At 34.4% G+C, this 27,517-nt stretch overlaps 1 protein-coding gene across 6 annotated transcripts in view; it reads right to left on the reverse strand.

The window, feature by feature from the left end:
* The window catches only part of OFD1 (OFD1 centriole and centriolar satellite protein), a 37,099-nt gene that overhangs the window by 6,919 nt on the left and 2,663 nt on the right, over nt 1–27,517 (reverse strand). For 5 of the 6 annotated variants that reach the window (XM_062601020.1, XM_062601005.1, XM_062601013.1 and 2 more), the window contains 15 exons: nt 26,890–26,958; nt 26,773–26,803; nt 25,850–25,957; nt 25,231–25,367; nt 23,798–23,971; nt 21,800–21,906; nt 20,865–20,984; nt 18,264–18,337; nt 17,445–17,536; nt 17,087–17,276; nt 16,030–16,160; nt 15,574–15,685; nt 13,477–14,088; nt 7,356–7,488; nt 2,205–2,305 (listed from right to left, as the gene is read on the reverse strand). In XM_062601020.1, the coding sequence (XP_062457004.1) occupies nt 2,205–2,305; nt 7,356–7,488; nt 13,477–14,088; nt 15,574–15,685; nt 16,030–16,160; nt 17,087–17,276; nt 17,445–17,536; nt 18,264–18,337; nt 20,865–20,984; nt 21,800–21,906; nt 23,798–23,971; nt 25,231–25,367; nt 25,850–25,957; nt 26,773–26,803; nt 26,890–26,958 (2,191 nt within the window). Of the gene's footprint in view, nt 1–2,204; nt 2,306–7,355; nt 7,489–13,476; nt 14,089–15,573; nt 15,686–16,029; nt 16,161–17,086; nt 17,277–17,444; nt 17,537–18,263; nt 18,338–20,864; nt 20,985–21,799; nt 21,907–23,797; nt 23,972–25,230; nt 25,368–25,849; nt 25,958–26,772; nt 26,804–26,889; nt 26,959–27,517 lie in introns of those variants that run through there. The other variant, XM_062601034.1, reaches the window with a different exon arrangement.

The following is a 27,517-nucleotide window of genomic DNA, read 5'->3' on the forward strand; positions in this document are numbered from 1 at the left end:
GATAGCTGTATCAACTAATGGCCATTACTGCCAAGAGAAATTCCAATCTTTTCTTGCTGGAGCTTGCTCACATTAGAATTAAAGAGCTTTTCATAGTCTCTAGTGTGGAAGAATACCATTGTTTTTATATTCTGGTTCTCCTCTCCTTTTTTCACTGTATGTTATACTACAGATACTTTTTTAGATTGTACGTGCTTCTTCCCAGCTAAACTTTCCCGGCACCCTCTCCCTTTTTTAGCCTTTCTGATCTCCCTCTAGACATACTGAGGTTGTCTTGTGACGCAATCTGATCCAATTGAAACACGTTATTTTAGAAAGCAACAATATATGCAAACTCTTAAAATTATTTTTTTGACTGCCACATGTCACTGAATGATATAGTAGCAAGCTATTTGGGCACAGCATTTACTCCGGCCTAATTATTAAAAAAGGTCAATCTAGTCTAATATTGATAAAATAAAAGCAATACGAAATACAGAGCATGTTCCTAAAAGTCTCTAATATAAAATTAAACAAATGAATCAAATCTAATCGACTTATGAGATGAGTAGAAATCACTAGTGGCTACAGACTCAGTTCACAGTAAGTATTTAAGACTGGTAAAAAGAAAATGAAATGAGATAAATTAAAAACACCCCTATATTGAGTAAAACTTCAGGGAGAAATGCACAGATAAGTCATTCCTCCTTCTAGTTATCACTAAACACTATCAGAACATTTCCTTTGCAAACAAACAGGGTTTGGGGTGTTTATTTTATTTTTTTTCCTTTTCCTTTTTTTTTTTTTTTTTTTTTTTGTCATTTGAATGCACAGTTCAGCAGAGTGAATATATGAAATATGACCTAACCAAAAACAGAATACATGAGCCAGTCTGGTATCCAGAAAAACACGCATTAGTTAGGAATAACATTTTCCTTGAAATCAGTGGGTTTGCTTCTCCTGTATGATAATTAGCACCTCTTTGAATTTTACCGTGAATTTAACTGTAACACCAAATCACATATCTTTATCAGTCCCAAGACATTACAGACCTAAAAAGATTTGGAAAACAGAAGCTTACTGCTTACATCCTTCTCATTAACTATTTCACTTATTTAAAACCCACAGTTTTCCAGTAGATAAGGCTGCTCAGGCCTAACATTTATATGCCCCTTGTATGCTGAAAAACTAGGAAATAAAAGACAGTAACTGTGCTTCTATTTCTCTCTCCATTTAAGTGACTATAAAGTACATTAGCATCTACTAGCTCATTTCTAACTTTCTAAAATTGATCTTGCAGGCTTAACTCCAACATATAAAGGTGAAGGAAACATTTTTACAGTATGCAGCATAAAACAATAATGACAAAACTCTGCAATCAACATGTAGCAGTAATACCTTAGTAACATGCTTATCTCAGGAAAAAAAAACAGGATTAAATTCATGTTCCAGTAACTTAACCATATATTCCAAAAACAATCTGAGATACTGACTATCGCCATTGTAACTTCAAGTGTTTTTCATGTATTTACAGATGCTTCTGAGGCAAGTTCTAATACATAATACTATTTAAGTCTCAGTGACTGAAGGGAAAAGAAACCTACAATAATAGCAGGTGCAAAGGCTGCAGAAATTCATCTTCAGAACTACATTTGGTAATACTGCTCCAATTTTGGTACATAAAGATTCTTTGGAGTTCTTTGTTTTATGCAATAAATACAATAGGACCTCAAGCTAACTTATGCACTTATTATACATTTTGCTTTTTAAAAAATATATTTTTATATAGTTTTAAAACATTCTGAAACAAATGTCAGACCTAATGCAATAATCAAAACAAGATTATTCAAGTTTTGAACAAAAAGTATAATCTCAGATTTCAGAATCACTGTATTTTAATATCTACTTCTTAATATATAACTTAGCCTTCTAAAGAAGCAAATATGAAGAAAATTAGTCCCTAATCATTTGATCCAGTTTTTCTTATACTCAGCATCAGAATTTTTCCTCTCCAACTATAGTCTCAAACTATCATACCAACTGTCTTGCTGTTGTTATTCCCTAATATGTTAAACACTTTTCCCTTATAAATTACCATTTTTAAATGTATCCACTAACAGTCTCTGATAATCCTAGGGCAAAATAAGACAATTCAAAGGAAAAAAGTAGGATGTATTACTCTTCCAATTTACTGGAATAACTGCCTAAAATACTCCAAAACTTACATTCAAGGGAAGAAACATGTTCTTCAAGGTCCTCATATATTAGTTTCTCTGGTTTGAGGATATCACTGAAATACTGTTTGTCTGCTGGTTGATTATGAAGTCTGAAAGAAGAAGGAAGAACACAAAGAATTTAGTAAATATAATTGCTAAGCTTTTAAGCAAGCAATGATCTGAGATTTAAACACAAGGATTACTCACATGTTTAGCAACAGACTAAATCAAGTGTAAAAGCATACAAGAAAAATGCCATAATGTTCTGACTTACAAGTTGAAGTATTTGAATACAGTTCTCCAACTTTCACCAAACCTCATCTCCATCTCTTTGATCAGGTGTTGCCCTGCTGCCTTTCCCCAAGGCCCACATATAACTAAGATAAACGCATTACATTAAAACAAGATATATTCTGAAAAGGCATAAAGAGGAAATAAAAAAGGAGAAAGAAAACAAAGTGTGACACACACAGTGGACTGAAATTAAGAAATTTACCTTTTGAGACAACGTGTTTTGCTTTGACATCATATTAACAGATGTGTTAGAAAAATATCGGGATTAGATGTCTGGCAAAACATAGATGCATTGATGAAAATCTGGGTTCTATGAAAAATGGAGTTAGTGCCCTCATTTTAATTCCCTGTTTATCTAATCAGATAAATAACATGAAAGAACAATAACTCCCACATGCCCTAGCTACTAAACTTAACCAGAATCAGAATAGCAAAAGTAGTACAGTCAGTAATGAAATTCACCAGCAGCACTTTATAAAGGAGCTTACTTCATACCAGCTGTTGCTTTTTATCATTGCATAAATACATTTGGGCTTACGGTTTCTAAGGAATTCAGGTTTTCAGTGGGATGGAAGGGGATAACAAATAAAACAACCACCACAAAGAGACATGTTCAATAAAAACAGTAAATCTGGGTAAAAACACAAATAAATCCGCCTTATGAGAAGGATGGTTCAGTAATGTCACTGGGGAAAAATGCACTGTAAATTAAATAAAACACACTAAGTAGAACTTCAAGTTTTTTGAAATTTACATCATGTTTTTAGTCTCTCCTTCATAGAAACAGTTAGTAGCTAAATAATTCTTCAGCGTCCACGGTTCAAGCACATGCATGCTGCTTTCTTCAATACTGTATCCTGCAACACTGCTGAATAGGCATTCAATTCAGTCCCTCTGATTCAGTAAACAGAGAGCTGTGCCTCATTAACACAATTAAATACATGAATTTTTAAATCGTTTTCAAAATTCATTTTGTCAAACAAAGTTGACAATCAAAACCTGAGCTGTATTTAACAACAATATTCCATAAGACAGTACTGGTGTGCCAATCAACACCAAATGACTGAATTTCACAAGTTACACTTAAAAAGCCCATTAAAGAATAAACAAAAAACCCTCCAACAACACTTGGCTTCTATCAAGCTAAAAAGTAATTCTCTACATTAAAACTGACTCAGAATCACTTTTCTCAGCCCTCAACATAAAAGGAATGGTTTAGATAGCAATCTGCTTTATAACTCTAGTCTTCCTGTTTGTATTTATTAACCCTCTTCATATTCACTCATATCTTGAAATAAAAATAAACAGAGAGTTCCTGTAGTCATAGAAGTAATTGTTCTCCCCTGCTAAGAGAGGTCTAACTTGTAATGGCTTACGAGTGTTACAGCATCGTATTTTACTTAAAGTAAGTTTCCATCACCACTTAAAATCTATAGATCATGAACTAATCTCAAAATACACAGTAATGATGCGCCATTTGCCTAATAGTGAAGAAAAATATCTGGAAAAGCCAACATATGTATTTCTCAAGTACATAAAGAAATGAAGTATTTTATGTAATAGAAAACAGTCCAAGGCAAAAGAGAATCAAAAATATTCAAGGAAAGAATATCTTCCCTTACAGAAAGTCTTGGGAAAGCAGCAAGGTCAAGAAAGTTAGCGAGACTCATGTCCTTGTTTTGTCAAGAGGAACCTAAGACAGCAAGTATAACTTATGCTGCCTGCTCAGAGTCTGGCCTACTCTCTGCAACACAACTTGTTCACACTGTTTATTATCCAGGCAGTGCATCTCCTTTTGTAAAATGTGGACACTAAGGTCTCTCAAAAAAGTACACTCCCTCACAGTATTATAACATTTTCCCCATGTAGCCTTCACGTGCAGGTAACATTCAACCTTCAGCTGGTATGGTCTGTCACAGGAAGACAGGAAATCTAAAGCATGCTGTAGCAAGTGTGAAAGAGCAGTGGAAGGAAGAGACAAGCGCCTACAGTGAGGCACCAAGCAAAGCCAGAACAAATCTCACAGTCCCTAGAAATTCCAACAGGTTCTTTTCAAGTCCTAGAACAACAAAGCTCCCCAAACTCTAACTATGAAAAAGAATCCTCTCTACATTAAATTAGAGGAATATTGTATTGGATGACACCAAAATAAGATAGGTCTGTGAATGCCTGCTAGAGTTGCTTCAGTACAAGTTATTTTTCTTTAGTCTTCAAATCTGGAATGATGGGTGGTGGGTATGATCTATTTCAAGTGTCCTTTACCAGAGCAGCAAAATTATAGATGAAGTAATCATGCTTTTTCTAAAGATACCTATTTAGGGTTCTCATTCATGAGTAGTGCTCACGAGACATCTGCAGAAACACTAGCAAGCCATTGGTAAGAAAGAAACACGGGAAGAGGAAATGATTTTGTGCAATTTAGTTTGAAAAGTTATTAATTTATTTAAAATATAACAAAACAACAGAAAAGAGAAAAGTCCAGCTACCCACCCCCTTCCCACATGCAGGGGAGACTGAGGACTTCTATTCAGAAGGTTATATGGGCACATGAACCAGCTCTTCAGAGAAAAAAAATGCTAGCATTAGAACTTGTTAATGAATGAAGTGAAAATACTCAATTGCTGTGATTTAAACAGCCAGCGGAAACTACTGAGCTTTAGCTAACAAAAAAAATGTCATTCAAGTCACAGATGTGAAAAATAGACATATAATGAAAGAAAAATATTGTTGTTAAAGGAATTAGTGTTTTTAAAAGTTTTTGCATGTCTCAAATATAATCTCAATAGCCTTTTAACATCAAACATATGCAAAAGAGATGTTCTGATATGAAAAAGATGAGAGATCATCACCATTTTGGACAAGAACCTATGATAAGTTTGTAGCTCTACCTTTTCCTTCAGAATTATTTCAAATCATTTAAGCATGAAGCTTATCCTGCCCTAAAGATGCAACATTGGCTTCTGCAATGAAGTACTTGTGGTAGTCTACAATGTCAGTAATTCTCATTAGCCTTATCAGGATCATATTTATATCACTGGCACAGAAGCCTAGTACAAGGTCCAAAACTGTCAAATCCTCTAAAGCTCAAGACAGTGAGCTGCTAAAAATACATACATATTCAGGTATCCACGTAAGAGTGAGGAACTCTGATAGTACTGTTGTTAACAAGACATGTCAATTGATAGTCATTTAATTGACCATTAATATCTCATATTCCCATCTGCAACGTCCATTAGGCATTATTCTTGCATTGAAAAAGTATGCAGCTGAATTTTTAAATCATCAATGCAATCCAGTGTGATGGAACACAAGGAAAAGTCATATACATCTCAGACAGCTTGTTATTGAGCCTTCTTAACCTTCAGGCTGACCTGAACCTAATCCCCAGAGATTCTGATGTCCAGAGTTCCCCATACATATTTGAGAGAAAAAATAAAATAAATTTAATAAATTCAGTCAAGACAGATATTGCACAGAATTAAAGAGTAGCTGACTTGCATGCTACAGATTTACTTTTAGGAAAAAATAGCAAGTATGTTTTCTGAAATCAGTGAATAATTGACTAGTTACTTATTAATGGTGAAGCTTTTGTTCAGCTCTGTTTGTAAATGGTCTACTGTGTAAGAAGAGTAGAATCAAACTGAAGTTCTACAAAGGTCTACACTGATGTAACAGATTTTAAAGCAATGTATAATGGTTGTCTTAAAATATGAGGATCTAGAGTTACCTTGTTTTAAATCAAGTGTTCAGTGCTTTCAAAAGTTCATTACAACATTGACACATAAATAAATGAAGTTTTTAAAAAAGGATTTAAAAAAGGTGTATGGTTAAATCTAGAGCTATATATAAAGAGATACCTATACAGCAGTCAGAAAGTCAGCAAGGTAAATTAGTTTGGCCTGAGCCCAGGCACCTCTAAACTTTATACAACTTAATCTGCGAGGTATGTCTTACTGCCGAGCAGTGCAAACACTAAATGAAGTATTGTCTATCTCAGAACCCATAGATTAAATTGTAATTAAGCAAGAATATTTAAACTGAATGAAGTAACACAGACTGAAATTGCTTAGAAACTCAGTTCTAAACAGAAGAACTAATTCCCTTTAAGAGTAGAATTTGAGCTACGTTTCACTGGTGAATATTTATCAGTTTGCTACATGTGCATAAAAACAACGTGCCTCTAGGTTACCTCAGTCTCTCCAGGTTTCTTCATGTTCTCACTCTCCTGGCTTCTTAGTCCTTCATCTACCACTTTTTCATGGCACCGTCTTTTTTAGGCTTTGAAGTTAGTGTTGACATTCCCATTCCTTCCCAACACAGGGAAGGTCTGGAATAATCTTTCACCCTTCCTCACTTACAGTAGTGAAATGACTTTGCAGAACATTTTCTAAACCAATCATATTTTACTTTGTCACAAGCTAAGACAGAAATTTTTGAAATTCTTTTAGTTACATTTTTATACATATATTCTGACAATTTCTCAGAAAAGTGCATACACCAACAACCACTAAGTTGGAAATACTGCAATCGTCTGAAGTTTCCGATATACTTGATGTACTTGAGGTTCACGTATTGCACTGCACATACTTTGCACTGTAAGAAGCACAGATAGAACAGAACTGAAAAGGTCAAGTCATATTTGCCAAAGGGAAGATTCTTTTTTCGAACTAACTTCTTCTTGAGGCATGACATTCAAGAATGGAACTCCTGAAGCAACTTTAGAAAAGTTCTGACTCATAAAATTCATGGCTTACTTGAATTGTAAAAGTAGCTATCATCATGTGTCTTACAGTTAGACATATGCTTATGGGTTTGTTTTTTTATTAAAAAAAAAGGTTACAAATTTTGTTTTGTAAACAATATTACCTGTTTTTCTCTCCATGACTGGATGGTGAGGAAGGAATAGACTCAGAAGATGAAAGATGGCGTGGTTTTGAAATAGGAGAAAGCACCTGGTCAACACTTTGCTGGGAAGAGGCAAGATATGAGCCACAGGTATCTGTAGAACAAAAAACAAGCAATTTGTATTAATTTGCTTTGTGATTAATTTGTATTAACCACTTCTTTACACTAAGACTTCTCAGACAAAATGTCCATGATTGGATTGTGCAAGCACCACCACTATGGCACAACTGGCATCAAAATCTACCAGGATTATTATGGGCTTTCTTGTACTATGTACTTTCATTTCTTCAGAGCTGGGTTAGGACCTGTCATGAAAACAACAAAAATTTCCTCAATGGCAGGGACCTGAAAAACAGAAGAGGTCAGCATTTGAAGTCTGTCAGTGATGCAAAAAGTATAAGGGGGGGGGGAGAATTAAAATGCATTTTTTTTTTGTAATTGCTTTTAAGCAATAATGCTGTTAAATAAATCATTGTCAGCTGCAGAACTACCAGCTTGCAGTCATTTCCCTATAAATTCTCCTTTACAAGCCTTCACTATTACAAACTTATTCTTCAGAAAGCCTTATCATCTTCCACTCCCCACTCTACCTCCACGCTCACGTAAAACTGCCTTTCCTCAACATCTAAGAATCTCTCCAAGACTGGAATTAGAAGAAGTAGTTCTAAGACTGACTTCAAGGTAGGGATGTCATTACTAGCCAACAAAAGAAAATGCCTAGGGTCTCCAGTTTCTCTGAGAAATCTCCAGTTTCTACAGATTTGTGAAAATAGGTGGCTGAGTAAAGAAGAAAAATCTTTGAACATTTTATCTCCTTTGTAAGAGCTGTAAAGTTATCAGGGAAGAATAACAGAGTACAACAAAGAAGTCCTGGGTTTCCTAAGATACTCAGGTAAAAAAAAAATGAATTAAAATTGCATTAAAAAGATTTTATCAAAATTGGGAAGTCCAGCATTTTACTTAAATTTTGCTTTGCAATCTTATTTTTCCTTTCCTGTACAGCTGCACAAGTCTTTCATTACTTGATTGCACATTTTCTTTTACCCACAAAAGCCAGTATCACTCAGCAAGTAGGTACTAGCATTTTTCTCCCCCCCCTTTTTTTTTACTGCAGTCTACTCAAATTCAGCTCTAACAACAGAGCAAAAGTCATTATTCACACTTCCCTACTTGAAGTTCTTTCAGATATCTGTATAACAGTGCACTATTCATAGCGCACTTCACGTACCAGAAGTCAGGATGCTTTAGACTGGGGTTGCCCTTGTAGTTTTATTTCCACAATGTTCATTCCAAAGACCAAGGGAAGAACAATCAGAGCAACTTACAGGTCATTTGTTCTTCATAGTCAAAAAACTCTGAGTCAACAAAGTAAGGGAAAAAAGGACTGGAACATAAGTACAAAATACACCTTAAAGAAGTTCAGTTATCAATAAACGTGACAATTTTTTTCTTCTTTGAGGTCTTGAGTACATATATGTAACTTCAGGAGAGCTCCAAGCAGTACATCACTCAAAGAGGAAGAATCCTAAGTCTAATGAAACAGACTGTAGTATATCGCAAACAAACTGGCTGTCTGAGAAAGATGTCTGAACAAGAGACTAATGCTTAATAAAAACAATACTACTGCAGATAGCCTCTTTACCCATGGAACATACAGGAACACCCTCTAAGGAAGCACTCACAGAATGTGACCTTGCAGTTATGTCATATTGACACATCAGCAGTATCTGTTAATAGTGGGAACCCTCAGCCCAAGCACATCTAATCTGCTATAAAATGAAGAGGCAAATTATCACAGGCAGAACAAAGGAACCAAAAAATAAAACAAAATAAAAACAAAAAAGCACACATGGTACTTACTACATGAACTTACTCAGCCTAACATGCACTGTAGGGACGGAAGGACACGTGGTGCATCAGCCGTGTCATATAACAATTCACCACAGCCTACTACTATTTAGAAATTATCTGGACTTGAACTTACTGATCTTCTAATAAAAGACAAATAGGTGCAGCTATTGGCTTGCAGCATGCTGCCTGCAAGGCTTGCAAACCTTGCTCTTTCTCACCAGAAGCAAAAAGTTGGTTACTAAGAACAAATTCTGATGCTGTCTGACCCTGTCCTCTATCACTTTATCAGTAATGCTGCCCAAGGGCCACCAGAGATTGGAGACAAGGAGACAGTAAATAGGGGAGAACAGAAAAAGGATCCTTTCCCACTTTTAGTAACTCTGACAAGAAATAGGCTTACTCCTTCCCAACAGAAAGATGAAGCCTGAAAAACATCAAACATGCATGGGCTTGGGAAGGAAAGCAGTCAAATATATAAGCTAATTTAAAGGACAAGAGAAAACTGCACATCCTTCAACTGACAGATTATATAGTCAAACAGTTGCTGGATCCGTTAACTGCAAGTGCTACACAAGGCCAACTCCTTCCTTTCATCCTTCGAAGATAGCTGCTGGTAACTGAGCTGGAATTTATTCTTACACATGAATTGACTCCAGTATAGCTCATTTAAAGGAAAAGCAAATCTCTCAGGCTCACATGCAGGGTATATATATGTATGTCTATATATATATATATATATATATATATATATATATATATATATATATATATATATATCTTGACATTTATCCTGAGCTCTTCAGATAAGCATCTTCAGCTGCACTGAAAAACTCCATGGAAGGTTCCAGAATGACTTATGGTTTTCTAGCAAAAAACACTAATTAGCGCTTTAGCCACCTCTGGCAAAAAGGATAACCTATATACCAACATAAAAGCGCCTATATACCAGCATAAAAGATTAAATCACCATAAAACAGGGGCAGAAGTGACTTAAAGAAAAACAAGCTGTGAATTTGAAATACAAAGTGAAACAAACATGAGAAGACTCTTGAAACTTCCTGCTGTTACAGAGCAGAGGGATATCAAAGCGGTAGCAATCTAATGCCTGGAAGCACATAAATCACTGCATAGCACATTAGCACTGAAACTATAGCTCTGATTTCAGTAGGGGCACGTACTGTATCAGTACAGAGGTGGTCACTGCTGAATGACATATTCTGTCGTCGGCTGTGAGAAATCAGTTGCAAGAGAAACTGAGGATTTATTAACGTGTTCTGGCAGAAGTCCTGATGAAGGAGGAGCTGATTTATATCTGTTCTTTGTATTTACCCTTACTCATGTACCCTTTGCTCTACTTTTTGTACTTCTTGATGTTTAAGAGCTACTGCAGTAGCTATATTGGTCTGTCATTAAATTTTCCACCTAATTCAGCTAGTTTGTTGTTCAAACTGCCAAATCACCTGCAATCTTCCTTTGTCTTTGAAAAAGCTAAGGAGACTGGAAACTGGGTTTCTTGGGAAGATGCTCAAAGTTGCTTTCCTTTAAACCTATTGTCCTGTTTCTTCTGTTTGGACCTGTAAATTTCACCACTTCATTATCACTTGCATTTTCTGATCATCAATTCATTCTTTCCTATTAATCAGAATTTCACTTAAAATTCCTACTTCTCTACATAATTTCCCCACTCTCCGAAACAAAAAGCTATTTCTAAACACAGTCCAAGAACTTAAGTATCTCTGTCTGGCTGTAGTGCTTTACTAGATAAGCAGTAATAATTACAGGAAGTCAAAAGAAAACACAGATATTCTTTACTGATAAACAAAAAAAAATGCTGATAAAAAATAGCAATAGTCACTCTTTTGTATCAGTATTCACATTAATATGCACTACATACTTGATGCTAAAAATTCTGAGAAGCAGATGGAAGATCAACAAATATATATAAAAAAATAGTAAGAATAGTTAAAGATCGTTAAATAATAATAGAGATATTAAAGATTCTGAGTTAAAGGCTTCCGAAGCGTGAACACCTGATGAAATTTACCTGAAAGCTTGTAGGAATGTACTGAAGCTGCACTATTTTTGAAAATTCTTAGAGCTAAATAGCAAATGATTTACTTTCTTGAAACAGATAACCTAGGAAGTTCCAGTTATCGTAAACAAGACTAAGCTTTCATAGAGGTTAACACAACAGTTGCCAAGGGTTTATTAAGAATAAGTAATGTTAAACTTATTTAACTTCTTCAACAGAGTAAACTTTCTAAAACATAAAGGGAAGTGGCAGATATAGCATTTTTACTTTAATAGGCCTTGACATAGTCCCTCACAATATTCTCATCAGCAAGAAAGAAAAACGTCATCTTGATTAAATCACCATAAAACAGGGGCAGAAGTGACTTAAAAAAAAAACAAGCTATGAATTTGAAATATTAAGTGAAACAAACATGATATAATTCAATAAAATAGCAAGGGAAATGTACAGTATTTAGGAAGAAGAAATCAAATTTACAAAATGCCTGTATTAGTGGAAAAACACTTTTTGAGAGCAGTGATCAACTCAGTTCACCTTGAAACCATAATACCTAGCTGTAACTCTGATTCACACTCAAGGTTATCTTCTAGTTTCTGTAATACCAAAGTCAGTTAATGCCTTCCTTTGACAACTCCTATTCCTCTCCAGAACCAAACCAATCTTGTGCACTAAACAAGGAAACGATCCTACAGAAAAATAAACAAACTATCATTCAACTAGCCTCTCACAGATACAAAGAAAGGGAAGATTGTTAAGCTTATACATAGAACTTAAATTTTGACATCTCTTAATTTCACAACACAACCCTACTTTTACTGTTACGAAGGATTTTTTGTGCGCAGGCCTACAAGAATAGACTGTAAGTAATTCACACAAAGGCTGACTGCTAATATAAAAATACAGCAGGTTCAATAACAGAATGTCGTAGTCTACATGTAGAAACACAGAAACAGCTAGAATAGACCATTCTTCGTAACCTGTTTCTAACAAGATCCATTACTAAATATTTGGAACAGGTAAAATTAAAAATAAGAATAGAGTGACATTTTACCTCTGACACCTTACTCTATCCCAGCTTTCAACAATCTGTAATTTTTCAGGTCCTCCTGATAAGAAAGTTTTATTCCTGGATTTATCCTTGTTGCCACAGGACCAATAAATTCCACAACTTATTTATGATGCAAAAAAGTACTTTCTGCCTTCTTTAAACCTGACAGAATGTCCCCTAGTTTCTGCATTCTGTGAAGCAGTGATTTATCAGTTCTTCTTCACCTTTTCCACATCATGCATGGCTCTTCAGATTTCCCACAGCCCACCTTAACCAACTCTCTTACAAACTGAACTACCTTTTCCTATTTAACCTTTCTTTATACAGAAGCTGATCATTATCATCCTTGTTATCATACTTTTTTCTCATCCTACCAAATCAAGTTTGAGATGGGATGACAAGAACTGCATGATTCAGGCAACAGGTGTAATATACAGATTTGAAATAGCATGAAGTTTTCTTTTATTTTCAATTTTCTGTTTTGTTTGCTTTTCTGACTACTGCCACTTTTAAAAATAATTATTAAAATAATTATTAGACATTGTGAAATTAATAGCAAATTACTATTCCAGTCATGACCAGACAATAATAATTAAAAAAAACTCTGTATTTCTGTACCTCACAATTGCTCAAGAATATTTGATGATAAAGATGCCATAGTAAAATGCACAAACAAAAGCAAATATAGTCCTTTGAGACTGGAAACCTGAATGTAACAGAAGACAGCTGAAGTAATCACCTTCTGCTGTGCACATGTAACTACAGCTGCTAAAGGAAAAGATGAGAATAGATATAAAGGCTGGTATAAGCTAGGAAATTATAATTAATGTCTCATAGTACTAAATACCAACTTTTAAATGAAACTCTGCATAAGATTACAATTGCAGTGAATTATATGGCATAGTCTTATCTTTAAAAGTACCTGAACTAAGTACAGTATGTTTACCCTCTCTCAATGGACTTCTTCAATATTGTTTTCATGAAGAACTGATATTCCATTCAGTTAGTAAATTTTGCTTCTAACCTTCTCCTGCCTCTTAGCAAATACTAAATGAGTAAAAGATTATCACTGTTAAATCTTCCTCTTCCAATCATGAATCAGGAACAATAAACAGAACACCAAAACCATACCATATTAACAAGTAGCTTACCATCTGAAAGTTTCTTTTTATTGAGATCTCTTTCCATTTTGGAAACAGGAGTGGAAGAAAGGCGTCTTGAGGAAGACACCCTCTTGTGTGGTGGTGTGAGAGGATTTTTTAAGATATCAACCTGCCCAATTCTTCCAATGTATTTTGGACCACTTGGACTGCTCAGAGGGGAATGCTGAGAGCTAGGATTGTCCTCTAGAAGTTCATGCTGTGTAGTCAAGGGGGCTCTGCTAGTAGCACACTGTAGAAGTAAAGGGGACTGCTGCTTTCTTGATGCTCTGCTTGCAGCTGCATCCTGGATCACTCGGTTTTGATAGTTTCTGTAGGCTTCTTCCAAGTATTCTGCCTCTTTTTCTAGTTCTTTTATTCTAGCCCTGGTTTGAGCCATACATTCCAGGTCAGAATCTGGAGAAGCACTCCGTGTCTGCAGCTGCTGACGATAACCAGCTCTTGCAACAGCATTTCCCTTAATGACATCATTCATAATCTGAGTCTTCAAGAATGCGCTATCCACATAAATATCAGGAGGCACAATTCTATCATCAGTGAAGTCAATGATAGAGCGGTCAACAAGTGAAGGCTTTGGATTCCGATACACTTCATTTTCTAGAACTACACGACCAAGAATACATGAAGAGAGAGAGGGAGAGATAGAGAGACTTGTAAGTAAACATAAAGATTAAGACAGGATTTAAATTCCAATTTAATCAAAATGATCTTAACATGAAACTTACTTCAATTCTGAGAGTTTAATGTACTCATTTAAATATATCTTTATAAGACTGCATAAGTGCAAATTATGACTGATATTCTTCATTATTTTATACATTTCTCTTCCTCTTCAAGTAAATCTTTATTTGAAGTATATATTCTTACTAAACAATTCTAAAAAGCATGATTTCTTAAATTGTGATTTCTTACATTCAAAATTAAAGTTTCACCACTTTGGATTCACAGTATATGCAGTTATGCTGTTCAAAGTGTGAGGGACTCAGCGTAGGCCAGAAGCCTTAATAGATTGGTCATATTTAGATCTAAAAGAAATTCAGAACAAGCCACATCACACACACAGCATGAGGTTTAAAAGAAAAATATTCCTCAAAAATTATTGGTTAAACTGAATATCACTGTTCTGAGGCTAGCTGCTTCCTGGTTTGCTTTTGCATGTTTCAGTAAGCCCAGAACTAGAGGGCAGTATCTTTCTCCACACAAATTACTACCTTTCTTGTATTCTACACAAACGATTACAACATCCTTATCTCTGATGCAAAATTTCTTACAGTACTTTGTCATTTAATTAGACACAAAATTATTTTCAAAATATTTATTATATTGACACTGATCAAATTCCAATCACATATGGTACCTACAGTTGTACCATACATGAAAATATATTTATTGGTCTAGTGAATAATATTAAGTATCTCATATACTGAACTATGTGCAATATATCCTGCATGTAATATACACTTTACCTGTTTCAGTATCTGTTGTATATATCCACTGCATATTTTTAATTAAGTTTATGTATCAAAACCTAAATTTATTTTACTTGATATTAGAAATTTGACAGATAGGCATCTTTAGAACTACATGTGTTAGGCAGAGTGAATGCCCTCCTCTTCCTATGCTCATATGAGGTGCTCAAGTTAACAGCGCTGACTACAATTGTCAAAAAAATAGGTTTAAAATTGAGACACATAATACAATTTCAAAATGATTATTTTTAATATTAACATTATAGAATGAAAAAGCATTAAAACACAATACACCCACTAAGGTGATTTATGTTATCACCAAACATTAATGTCTTCATTGTGAGGAGTAACATAAACAATAAAAAAATGATAGTATTCAGATAGGTATGTTTTCCTTTCTCCCTTTTGTTTTCTCCTTAGTTTTCTTGTAAGGCAAGGAAGCTGTGGGTAAGTTTCCATTTTAAACTGCGTTTTTAAACAGATGATTTTAAACTTGAAATCTATGCACTGATGATATATTAGTTCCACGTAACCAAAGACCTTTTTAAGCCTCTGGAAATGCTTAGGTTGGTTTGATAAGAGTGCTTTAAAAGGAGCTTCTTTTGTATGAGATACAAACCTGCCTGTGTTTGTTTCAACTGCAGTTTCAGTTCTTCAACCTGTATGTTTAACTTCCTCAGAGTAGCTTCGGAGTCCAACAGCTGGGTCTTTAACTGGGCACAGCGCTCAACCTAGAGGATATTGGGGAGAGGGGGAGCAGAGGGGGAGGAGAAGAGACACATAATCCAAATAAATAAAAATATCCTGACTTGCTGAATGCTTGTTTACTTCCAAGTGTTTTCCATGTCAAGTCAAAACACATATATGTAGTAAACTAATGAAAGTCAGTACCAACAACATAAAGGGTGGAAAAGATAGACTTTGGCTGATTTTTTAAAGTTGTTTACATAAAAATAAGAAGAGTTCAAAGCATTCCAGTAACATTCAGAATGATATACACAAGGGTAAATGTTATCAAGATGTTAGGAAGAAGTAGTATTCAAACTATTTAGATTAGAAAGAGTAATTAATTTACCTCACTTTGTAGCTGCTTTTCCAGAAATTGCTTGTGACTTTCAAATTCATCCTGTTCCAGCTTTCTAGAATGTTCCATTCTTCTCAACTCTGCCTGGCAGGCCAGAAGCTCCGCTGAGGGCTGGGCAAGTTCTTTCAAGAAAAAGAAAAAGAAGATACTTAACAATATGAGCCTTCACTTTTTTACATAACATGACTTTGAAACTTCAAACTGATTTGTTTTTGAGCCCATAACAAATCTTCCACAATTAAACTTCATCTGAATAAAATACTTAGGGATATATTTTGGCTTTTATACGGGTCTCGAAACTTTTGTTGATATAGTCACTTAAAAGCTACTTCAGGGTTTTCTTACCCTTACTTTCCTACCTTACCTAACTGGGTGCACATCTCTTCTTTGCCATAATCTCAGACGCACATTTTGTAACTGTAGTTAGGTGAACCCTCAAAAAAAAATGCAAAGTTTTTCTTACTTTTACTAACCATACTATTGCTGTGGAGGGAAATACTATACTGTATTTTTCAGAAGATGAAAGGGCTATTCATAATATTATCACTATATTTATCTCTTATTTCAAAATTTGTATTATACAGTTGTATTTAAGAAAATAGCATTTATTGTCAATGATTTTCTAAACTAAACAAAGATGTTACTATTATTTAAAGATGCTTTTCAAAAAACTAAAATGGAAGTAGAGAAGGATTATATAGTTCACCCAAACTCAGCCAAAATGTTACAACCTATCTGAAAACTGAACTCAAGACATGAAGCTTTATGATTCTATAAATAAGAGAGACATTAATCAATCATCAGACACAAACTAAGTTAAAAATTTACAGGAGGAAAAATAAATCTATCTAGAAAAAAAACAGCATAAAAACAAGTTGTCAAAGCTTTGAGATTGTTTTTGAAGACACTTGTTTCATTTTTCACTAACATAAATCAAGGATTAGAGTGAACTACCAGTAAACATAATAAAAATAATTTAATTAAAATTTCTAAACAAGTACCTGTAGAAACACATAAAAAAGAAATTTACAAAATCATTCACACTAACTGTCTCGGAGATGCTGGTTCTCACTGCGAGTCTCCTCCAGCTGTTGCCTAAGTATTTTATTCTGCACTTGGAGCTCCAATTTCTCCTCCTTTAGCAAGGGATAGTCTGAAACCTCTTTCAGTTTTTCTGTCAACAACTGATTCTGTTTATTTACCAGCAGAATCTGGGCCTTCGCTGACTCCAAATCCAGCTGCAGACAAAGAACATTTCAGAATCTTTAAAAGGTGTTTCCCCCAAAAAACAAATTTGTATTAGTTAGCAATTACTTATTTCATATTTTCTTTTTTTTTTTTTTTGAAAATGTAGTTCAAATGCGCTAATTAGAATACTGCTCTTCTAAATTAATATTTACAATTACCTCAAGCTCTTTCGTACGTGAGATAGCTTGCTTCAGTTCCTCTTTTTTTGAATTAACAGCAATGGCTTCTTCATGCAAAAGAATAGCCTTCTCTGCAAGGAGAATTACAAATGTTAAATTAAAATGTATAGAGTGCTGCATTAAAAAAAGATAGATATTGCATCAGCAAAACCCAACTGAGGTTGCTAAGACAAAAATTCAATTTAATTCAAAATTTAAATGATTTTATATGTGTGTGTATATACACACACAAGCACATTCCCTCAAAATTAAGTAAATCCGTCTGTATATATGTGTGTGCATGTATACATATATATGTGAATACACACACTTCATCATAATTAAGTCATAAATTCACACGCATGATACATAATTTTTCCACATGACCCTGACTTAAAAGTCTAAATATGTTATCCATTCCAGCTGCCTTTCCTCAAGCTTCAGTTAAACATCTTGTGCATGATAAATGTAGCAGCTGGCAACCTTTCAAGGATACAGTACCAGGCTGTACCAGACTTCAGTTACAGAACTAGCTGGTAGAACTTCAGAAGTAGCTGGGAAACCTTCAGAGAAAGAAGGACACTTTGCAGCCTCCATGTGAAGTACCAGCTAATTGGTTCCCACCGTATTCTGAACTGCAAGGAGTTGCTGACGTGTCCCTGGATCCTGTTACATATTTTTCCATATCTGCTTTGGCATTCTCTTTGTCACTCACACTGAACTGTCACTGAACTTTAGTTTAATGATAATAGTGTTTTGAAGCCTCTTGGTAAAAGCTCTAGAAATTAACAACAGATACGTCATTTATCTCAGAGATACCTTTATTCTTCTTCTCATCTTCAGTAACTCTGCTGGTTCTAGCTATGTATTCTTCTTTCAAGTCAAGCTGATATCTAGAAGTAAAAACAGTTATGTATTCCCAAAGTAGATGTGTGTGGAGGGTAGGGGGGTGGAATTCCAAATTTTCCCAGACTAAACTGTAACTACACAATTATTTGTTGACAAAATTCTTTCTCACAGAATCACAGAAATTGATGATAGATGTATATTCCACAGTCTCCCTGGGGAATCTATGCAAATACTACTCTGTTCTATTAGTAATCTTTTTTTCCTTAAGATCCAACCTCTCAAGCCACAGTTTATGGCCACTGTGGTCCACTAGATCGTTTAGGACTCCCAAGCAACAAAATATATGAAAAAAACCTACAAAAAATGACTGAATTGAATTCAAGTAGTTGTGGGTGCTGTTAGATCATCCTTCAGCCTCCTCAACAGACTGAACAAGCTACTCCTCCTCAAACTTTCCTCAGAGCTCATGACCAACAGTCCCATAACTATCTTGACAGACTTCTACTAGGCCCTGATCATGTTCAGTTTCTCCGTAATTGTCTTGAATTGGGGACCTCAAAACTGGGCATGGTATTCCAGGTGCAGTCTTCAGCAATATTTGAAGGGGTAACAACTTCCCTTAGCCTGCTGGCTATTCACCTCCTAATGTAGCCCATCATGCTGTTTGCCTTATTTGCCAGAGCATGCTGCTGCATCATATTCAACCTGACAGTAACTGTAACTCCCATGTCCCTTTCAGAAACACTGCTATTCAGCAAATTCCTTTTCCTATATACAACCACTTCACAGAGATATTTGGTCTCAAATGTAGAATTCTGCACTTCTTGTTAAAATTCCTGAGATTATATTGGCTCAATCACCAGGTTATCAAAGTCCCTCTGCACTAAAACTTTGCCATTTGTTATGGCAGTCGTTCCCCTCAATCAAGCATCATGTGCAAATTTGCTGAGGATGCACTGTGTCATCATCCAGGTGAGTGATGAAGGTATTGGATAGTAGAAGTCCTAGTACTGGCCTCAAGGGCTCTCTGTTTGTCATCAGTAACCAGCAAGACACTAAGCACTGCCCAACTATCCACAACCAGCACTCATTCAACCTCAATATTCAATTTTACTGAAATCTACAACAGTTAAGAGTACTCAATGTTTTGTGTGATTGGGACACATTACATTATAAACGTTATCAAATATCTCTATCCCCATCTTGTAATTGTAAATGGCCCAGATCACTGAGATCCTTCTCCGAGTCATGGAATTTAAAGTTTACTTAATAATAATAAAAAAATTATTTTCTAACAAACATCATTATTTCTACACACTAAATAGCAGTTCTTCACTACTTCTCATCAAAGATTAATAAGGACATGGTTTTTATCTACTTGAGCGTCTGGAGAATGCCTAAAATATTTTGTTTACTGATAAAATAAGCTAAGCAACAGATGATCCTTAAAATGACTTCCTTTTCCACATGAAGCAAAAGCACTTAAAAGCATTACTTGTAACTAGCAGTTATGGACTACCTGGATAAATTAAGATACATGGGTTTAACCAAGGTGAAACAATTCATTGCATGTTGTTGTTCTCTGTCAAATAACTGAAATAACTCAGTTTCAGCTAAAGCACCTTTTTTACCAACATCCACTCTTTACATCTGTCTTCTGTAGTTTAAATGAAGATACACCAGCATAGACAATACCTACTATTTACTGATAGCTGATACTAACAGTTAATAACTTGGCTTGAAGACAAATCATGGTGTGTGAGCCATTTGGTTGACCTTCCTAACTGGAAGTGAGGTTCATGCCATCAGGTAGGCATGAGCAACAATGTCCTGAGAGCACTTGCCTACACTGAAGCTTGAAATAACCCTCAAGTGGCCAAAGCACTCAAAGCACCTGTAACAGCAAAGTCAGCATAAACCCTTTGCAATGTTTCAAAAGTGGTCACAGATAACATTGTAGTTTCAAAGAATTTGCTTAGAACTACTCTTTGAAACTAGACATTCAGACAGATGGGATTTAATAACATAAGGTGATCTGTAAGACAGATGCCCAAAAAGGAGGTGAATGGGTGGTTGAGGTAAGAACCTGTCTATCTGTACTTCATATGGGCTACTGTATCTCTCATCCCTTCTCCAAGAAAATAGTAACACTTCTTTAATGCTAACTTCACCTCTGTGCCTTTTACGCATTCGTAAAATGATCAGTATTTAAATTCCAGCCACAGGAAATCATTAAAATTGCTCACATCTTCTTGTCTAAACAAAAATCCATGTCACAACCTTTTGTCAGGTAATAACACAAAACTTAAGTTACAAAAATAACCTAACCTAGGATTAAAAGATACTTATTTCACATAGCAAGCTTTTCTTTTAACCTGACAGAATCGTCAAGTCTCAGTAGCAGAGATATAAGCAACATGTAAACAATTCAGACTGATTAAAATAAAAATCTTAGCACACATTTTTAAAGTCCTTGCTTTGTTATATTTCTGATCAATAAATTCTATAAAATATATTATTCTGTTTTCATAGGAAATATGTATTCTGTAAAGAGACAAAAGAAAAATTTACTTCAAGAGTTCAGTCTTAAGCTTTTGGTCATAAGTCTCCTCTATGTTCTTCACGGCAACCTCTCGACGTCGAAGTGCATCATCAATTGTTTTATTCTTTTCTTCCTGAAGTTTCTGAGTGCTGAAATATTCATAAATATATAGACAGTGACCAGTTATGAAGGCAAAACTTCTTCTTTTCTTTTTTTTTTTTTAATAACATTTAGAGAAGTCAGAAGGTAATTGATTGCTTGGAGAAATTTAGCAATTTAAAATTATGATCAGAATCTGTCATTGTCATTCATTAAGAACAAGGAGAATTTGCACACACTAAATTGCCCTATTTAAAAACCAGCACCAATCTATTATGCAGCTATCCTGGGGTAACCCAAGCTCAGTTTCCCACCTAGGAAAGCCTTCAGAAAACATAATGCAGAGCATGCTATTCTATAAGCACCCTCTGCTGGTATGCTGAAAAACAAGCCTTTGTGACATTCTTTTCTCTAAAACAAAATCAGAGGAAAGAGTAATAAAATTAAGCAGTATTGAAAACCTGGCAAAAAAATTTTTTTTTTTAACTAAGGAAAAACAATCTTTTTAAGCACAACACTTTAATAGATATCAACACAAAAGCAGGATTACATGCCTCAATTTTACAATTTCGTATTGTTCCCGTCTCCCTGAACTGCAAAGTAAACATTTGGCTCCTTGCCTCTGAAGCAATGCCACCCTGTTTTGGTTGGATGAGAGGAAAAAACTAAAGCTTAGCTCTGTATGAGGTGTCCCTGCCGTATATCTGCTAAGAAAGGCAGATATGCAATACCGCTCAAAACACTTTCACAACTCTTGGAATAGGTAAAATCCTTTTCAACTTCATAAAAGCAACAGCATGTTGAAGCATGTTGTCTAGAAAGAAAGAACAATGTTTAGTATTGCATAGGCCCACCAGTAACTCACATTTCAAATGCCTCGATTCTTTGCTTCAATTCTGCCTCTCTGGTTCTTATGACTTCAATATCTTTCAGTAGAGTTTGTCTCTGAGCATATACTTCCTTTGCTTCAATCTGAATGAGAAAATATTATCGTTAGTTTTACTTCACATTTCATACAGTATTTGCTGTTTAACATGTTGAAACTTTCAAGGAACTTCTTCAGGAATCAGTCTTATCCCAACAAATATTATTTATATATTCACAATTTGAAGTAACATGCAGAATCTAATGTAATTATCTTTACATCCCCTTATCCTAATGTTATGCTGAGTAAAAATGCCTTGGAAGAAGACATTACTGGCTCTCTTTTAAGAAATTGCATGGGTTTAAATTTACATAAAAGATTTTTTTCATTATTTACAGAATAAACATGTTCAAACATCTTTTTAATAAACAATTTTATGGTCTTCAAAAAGACAACAGTGAAAAAAGAAATGCAAAAATCTCTGATTAAACATGATTTGAAACTGAAATATTGATCCAACCAGCAGTCTTTTTACTTTCACAAATTAACTTACACAAATTAAACAAAGTATTAAAGGAATCAAGGTGATGAACTTGTTAATCCCAGAAGTCACATATCTTCTTACCAAAAAAAAAAAAAAAAAAAAGAGCTTACGTTGTTCTTAGGCATACAAGGTATTATTTCTCTCCAAAGAAAGACTAAGTGCATTAAGGGAAAAAAAAACAAATGATGATTTTGCCCTATAGGTGCTCCTATCAAGTCTGCAGTCATGCGCATATGTTGAAAGAATTACCTGCTGTTCCCTGTGCAAAGAATAGATTTGTCAAGCTGTGTTTCCTGGGCATAAAATCACCTTAGTAAAGGCTAAATGACCTTTTACTTTTAATACAAATATACTTTAATTCAGTAGAGCTGCTGGTCTCTGTTAAAAGAACCTCCAGGTAAATGGAAGTGCAGAAGCTGACAAGAACAACCAAATATCCATACATAAAACTTGACAGATATGCTGATCCATGTATTTTTCTGAATTACTGAATTAATTTCATGCCTAAAGAGGACTGATGGCATAAAATGCACAGTTTTTAAGGACATAACCATGAAAGAATTTCACAGAGCAGTGATAAAATGTTTAATTTTTGAAATGGAAGGATGTCAACAGCAGAGTGCTTAGAGACCTATACGACTGCTTCATTAATGAATACCCCATGCTCCAAAGTGGGGGGCACATGAGCAGGAAAGAGGTAACATTTGTGGATGACTAAATTACATACATAGGAAGGTCTACTGCAGACAGAGGGGGGATGGTAAATGAACGACAGAACAGCAAGCAACATATTCTATCAAAAACTGAGAAGTCATAGAATCTGTGAGAAGCAATTTAGGCTATATAAGATTTGTTTTGTGTTGCATTAATACTTACTACTCTGGCAAAACACCAAATGTTAACAGCCAGACCAAAGGAGTAGCTCATCAACACAGAGTGTTCAAAGAAACAAGATGACAGCTTGCCGCAAAGAGAATAGCTACTGAAAATATTAAACATATTGTGACATACTGCAACAGTATATCCAGACCATGCAGACTATATATTCCATTTAGTTTATAAATTCTTTGAATTGATAGGAAGAATTCTACTTCAACTAAATGCTGTGTTTTGGAATCAAACAAAAGTGAATGATCACATCAACTTTCTATTAAAAAATCTTTAGAGGTCTGAATTCAGAAAAACTATTAAAATAGATTAAAAAGTACATATTACATTTCAGTCCTAGCTTACAGAACTATTCCTATTCCATCAAGGTCTACTTAAATATTTATCCATATGCATCTGTGTAGCTGCTTAATGATGTTCCTTTATTTATGGGAACAACAGTAAATTCAAAGTTTTCACTAATAAGACAAGAAAGATCTCAATGTAGACCTCCCAAAAGATCAAGTTTAATCAACTCACTGAAACACTCAGTACAACATTAAAAATATATATATTTGGAGCTTTACCTCTTGTTGTTTTTGAAGCCTCTCAATAGCATTCCTTTCACGAGAAATCAGGGCTTCAGACTTGGCTTGATGTGTTCTTTCAAACTCACGCCGCAGCTCAGAGATTTCTTTTTGGGCCTGCACTTTCTCCTCCATTTTAATCTTTGCTATTTCAACTTCTTTAAAATGTTCTAGCTTTTAAGTAAAGGAGAAAGAGAGATTTAAATAGGTCCATCTTCAAATGAACAGACAATCCCTGGCATAAATTATGTGGAAATTTTTTTTTTTTTAAAAAAAGTGAGACAGTACAGCTTCCATTGTACATACACAACTTGGATTAGAAGTTCACTAATTCACTTCACACTGCTAAATAATCTATGTAAAGTTAAATAGATATAAATCACTTCTAAATTGAATCAAGATCCCGGTCTCCTTTGTTGCAACTGCTTTGCCTAAACTGAGAAAAACTTAACTACACAAAAATTAACATGTTTTACGTACTAATAAGACAGTGCCTGCAGGGAAATGAAGAATGAACGAAGAATGAAGATCAAATGCATTGATTTCAGATTTAATTTTCCATGCTTTTATTTGTCTATCCCAATAAACATGGCTAAATCTATATTTTCAAACAATTTACATGTATATGAGTGCCTTTTTATAAGCATGCCTAAATATTCTAACTAATAACCAATGAGTAAATCTTTCTAGCCAAGTATTAAAAAAGTACACTTTAACAGAAAATCATGGAAAAAGCATATTTAAGAGAACTGTAGTACATTCTCTGTGTTTCACTTTTCAAACTCGGGGACTAGGGAAGGATTATGCAGGAAAAAAAAAAAAAAAAAAAGACTGTAATCTTACTCCTGAAGTGCAGGGAAAAGCCTCAAAAAAAGCTCTAACTTCAATTCTAGTACGAAGAAAACCACAAATAATTAAAAATATTGCAGCTGTTGAGTTTCTCTTCAATGTTTTAGAATGGTATGCAGATTCTAATCAATACCAAAAACTAACTCAATTTCTAACTATATAGCAGCAATTAGCTTTTCTTGGTCGCTATGTAATATACTGAAATTCAAGCTTCAAAATCTTACTGGGATGAAAAGAAATATTATGATTGAGCAGAGTAAACTTTTCTCCATAAAACAATATAAAGAAAATCAAAGGACAAATAAAGTTTACCAAATTAAGAAAGAAAAAGAGATACATTTCCAAATTAACATAAGAGTAAAAAAGTTTAAGAATCTGTATATGCCTAACAAAAAAGGAGAATGAAAAATATACACATGCAACATCATCAAGTTACCTATTGATATTGGATTAACTTAGCCTTTTGTATTTACTATAAATTAGTATTAAATCATTTCATTAAATTTTTTATAAACATTAAAAGTTTAAGTTGCAAAGTCAAAATTAACAAATTTCTCACTCTAATTTAATGACTGGAATTATACCTTTTGAGACATTTCTGCTTGAAGCTGCTTCTCTATTTCTTTTTTATATTCATGAAGTTTTACATCCAAAGATTCATATTTCTGATGCTGGGGATAAGAGTCTGCAAACTGTTCATCTATCAGCTGAAGCTTCTCAGCTATAAAAATCCATCATTTAAAAATAAATTAGGATAACTGTGTTGACTACCAAAGACTATAGAGATTTGTCTCTCCATATAAAGTTCCTTAGTGTACATGAGTAGGACAATCACAGAAAGATCCACATGGTACAATAGCCACGGTAACAGAGAAACGACATGAAGAAGTAATGCACATAGTTACCATCATGTTTTCCAGAACATATTTCAACACATAGTATTAACAATCCATCCCAAATGTTGTAACTATTAGTTAAATATCTAAGAAAACATCTGAGCAATAACAGATTTGTGATAGGACTTTAATCTTACTTTAAGAAAGGTGAGAAAAGAATGTATTAGTGTTAGGTATAGCTTGATTTTTACTTTAGGCTGCACATGAATAAATGATGAATGAACACTATTCATCCAATTTATTCATCCATACCATTTATCTAATATGAAAATATTCGGGGATCATTGCCTGCAAAGGTTGCACTTACCAAGAGATTCCCTGAAAGGAGGCATTAAGCTTGTCTGAGTTTCTGTGTCATGACTTTCCTTACTTAGATGATGCTCAATCAGTTCCATTAAGATCTGCATAAGAAAACCTTTCAAGATCCAATATATTAGTTACTTCTGATTTCATAACAAATTGAATTTTCAAGCATAAAACTAAAAAAACCAATATTCACTAAACAATGAAAACACATCCAATTTACTGAAGGAATCCAGTAAAAATTAAATAAAATCAATGCTAGTAAACTATTAAGATTTTTATTATGAGTATGTTCCTGTCCATCTCCTTCTAAAAAGACTGTATTTTTGCTACTTTTCCTTTTATGTATTTCTCTTTGATTTCCAGACTTACTTGAGAGGGCAAATTATTACTACTTTAATTATGAGGATGTTATGCAACAAGAGAAATAAGAGTTTTTGAAGATCAAGCCACTTAGGCTGTATAATGTAGTTGGCTTTCACCACACAGACACGATAACTATTACGAAAAAACACAATGAAAAATTAACTAAATCTTTGACCAGGTATTGAAGCACTCCATGCAACCTAATGCAGCTGGTTATAAATAAACCAAAACCTGAACTCATCAACATTAGAGTGCAAAGCTTCCAACGAGCATTATATTTAATACCTGATTACAGATTTTTTTCATAATTATAAGTCATTTATTATAGTTTGCATGTGAAGATTAATGCTTCATCTCTACCACAACTGAGAGTTACATCATCCTGAAATACAATGTTTACTATCCAGATGTACTAGAAGTTTCTTTAAAAAAATCCTATTAAATCCAAATTATTCAATATCAATGTATACTCAAGGAATTTAAGTTTCCATTGCTCATATCTTAATTAAAATGAAGCTGACATGACTGTCATTGTGTGCATCAAATATAAACATCATATACCTTTTTTATTTTCCTTCTGAGTTCTCAAAGTCTGTAAGAAACAAAAGATGGCATTTTATCCAGCCTATTTCACCACAACTGTAATTCAACTGTAATTTTTAACCAAAATAATTTTACCAATGATTTGTAAAGACTGGATTTTGGATTGATCCTGATTAACTGAAGAAGATCTTGCATAGTCAACAGCTTTGAGGGAAAAGAAGAAAAAAAAAGATAAATTAGAGAAGGTTAACTATCTTCAAAACATTTCAAATATGTAACAGCCACTATTTGACACTGTTACAATGTTTTCCATTTGAGAAAGGTCTATATATCACCTTGTAAAACCATTTTCAGAGGCTTGCTGTCCTAGTAGCATGTTTACTATCTCTTTTATCTAAGATATCTGGCAGTGTGCAGTATCATGACTGACTGAAGCTGAGAAGAGATGCTTCTATTTTCTTTTCAAACCAGACACGTTCTTGCTGCTTTCCTTGTATCATTTCTAGCTACATCATATAGAGCAGATCAGCTCATTAATACAAATGATACTAATTACTCTGCAGTTTGAACGACAAATTTTCACTTAGAAACATCTTCACCACATTATGAAGTAATCACAGAGAGAAAACAAAGGACCAGGATTGCTCTTTCCAGCCACAACCTGCAGTTAGAACAGCTTAAACTGATGGTGAACCACACTTTCAGACATTTAACTGGGTCAAAAAAAAGACACTACCTTTAATCAGAATCAGTTCAAGTAATC

Source organism: Rhea pennata, chromosome 1 (genome assembly GCF_028389875.1).
Source record: "Rhea pennata isolate bPtePen1 chromosome 1, bPtePen1.pri, whole genome shotgun sequence".
NCBI lineage: Eukaryota > Metazoa > Chordata > Aves > Rheiformes > Rheidae > Rhea > Rhea pennata.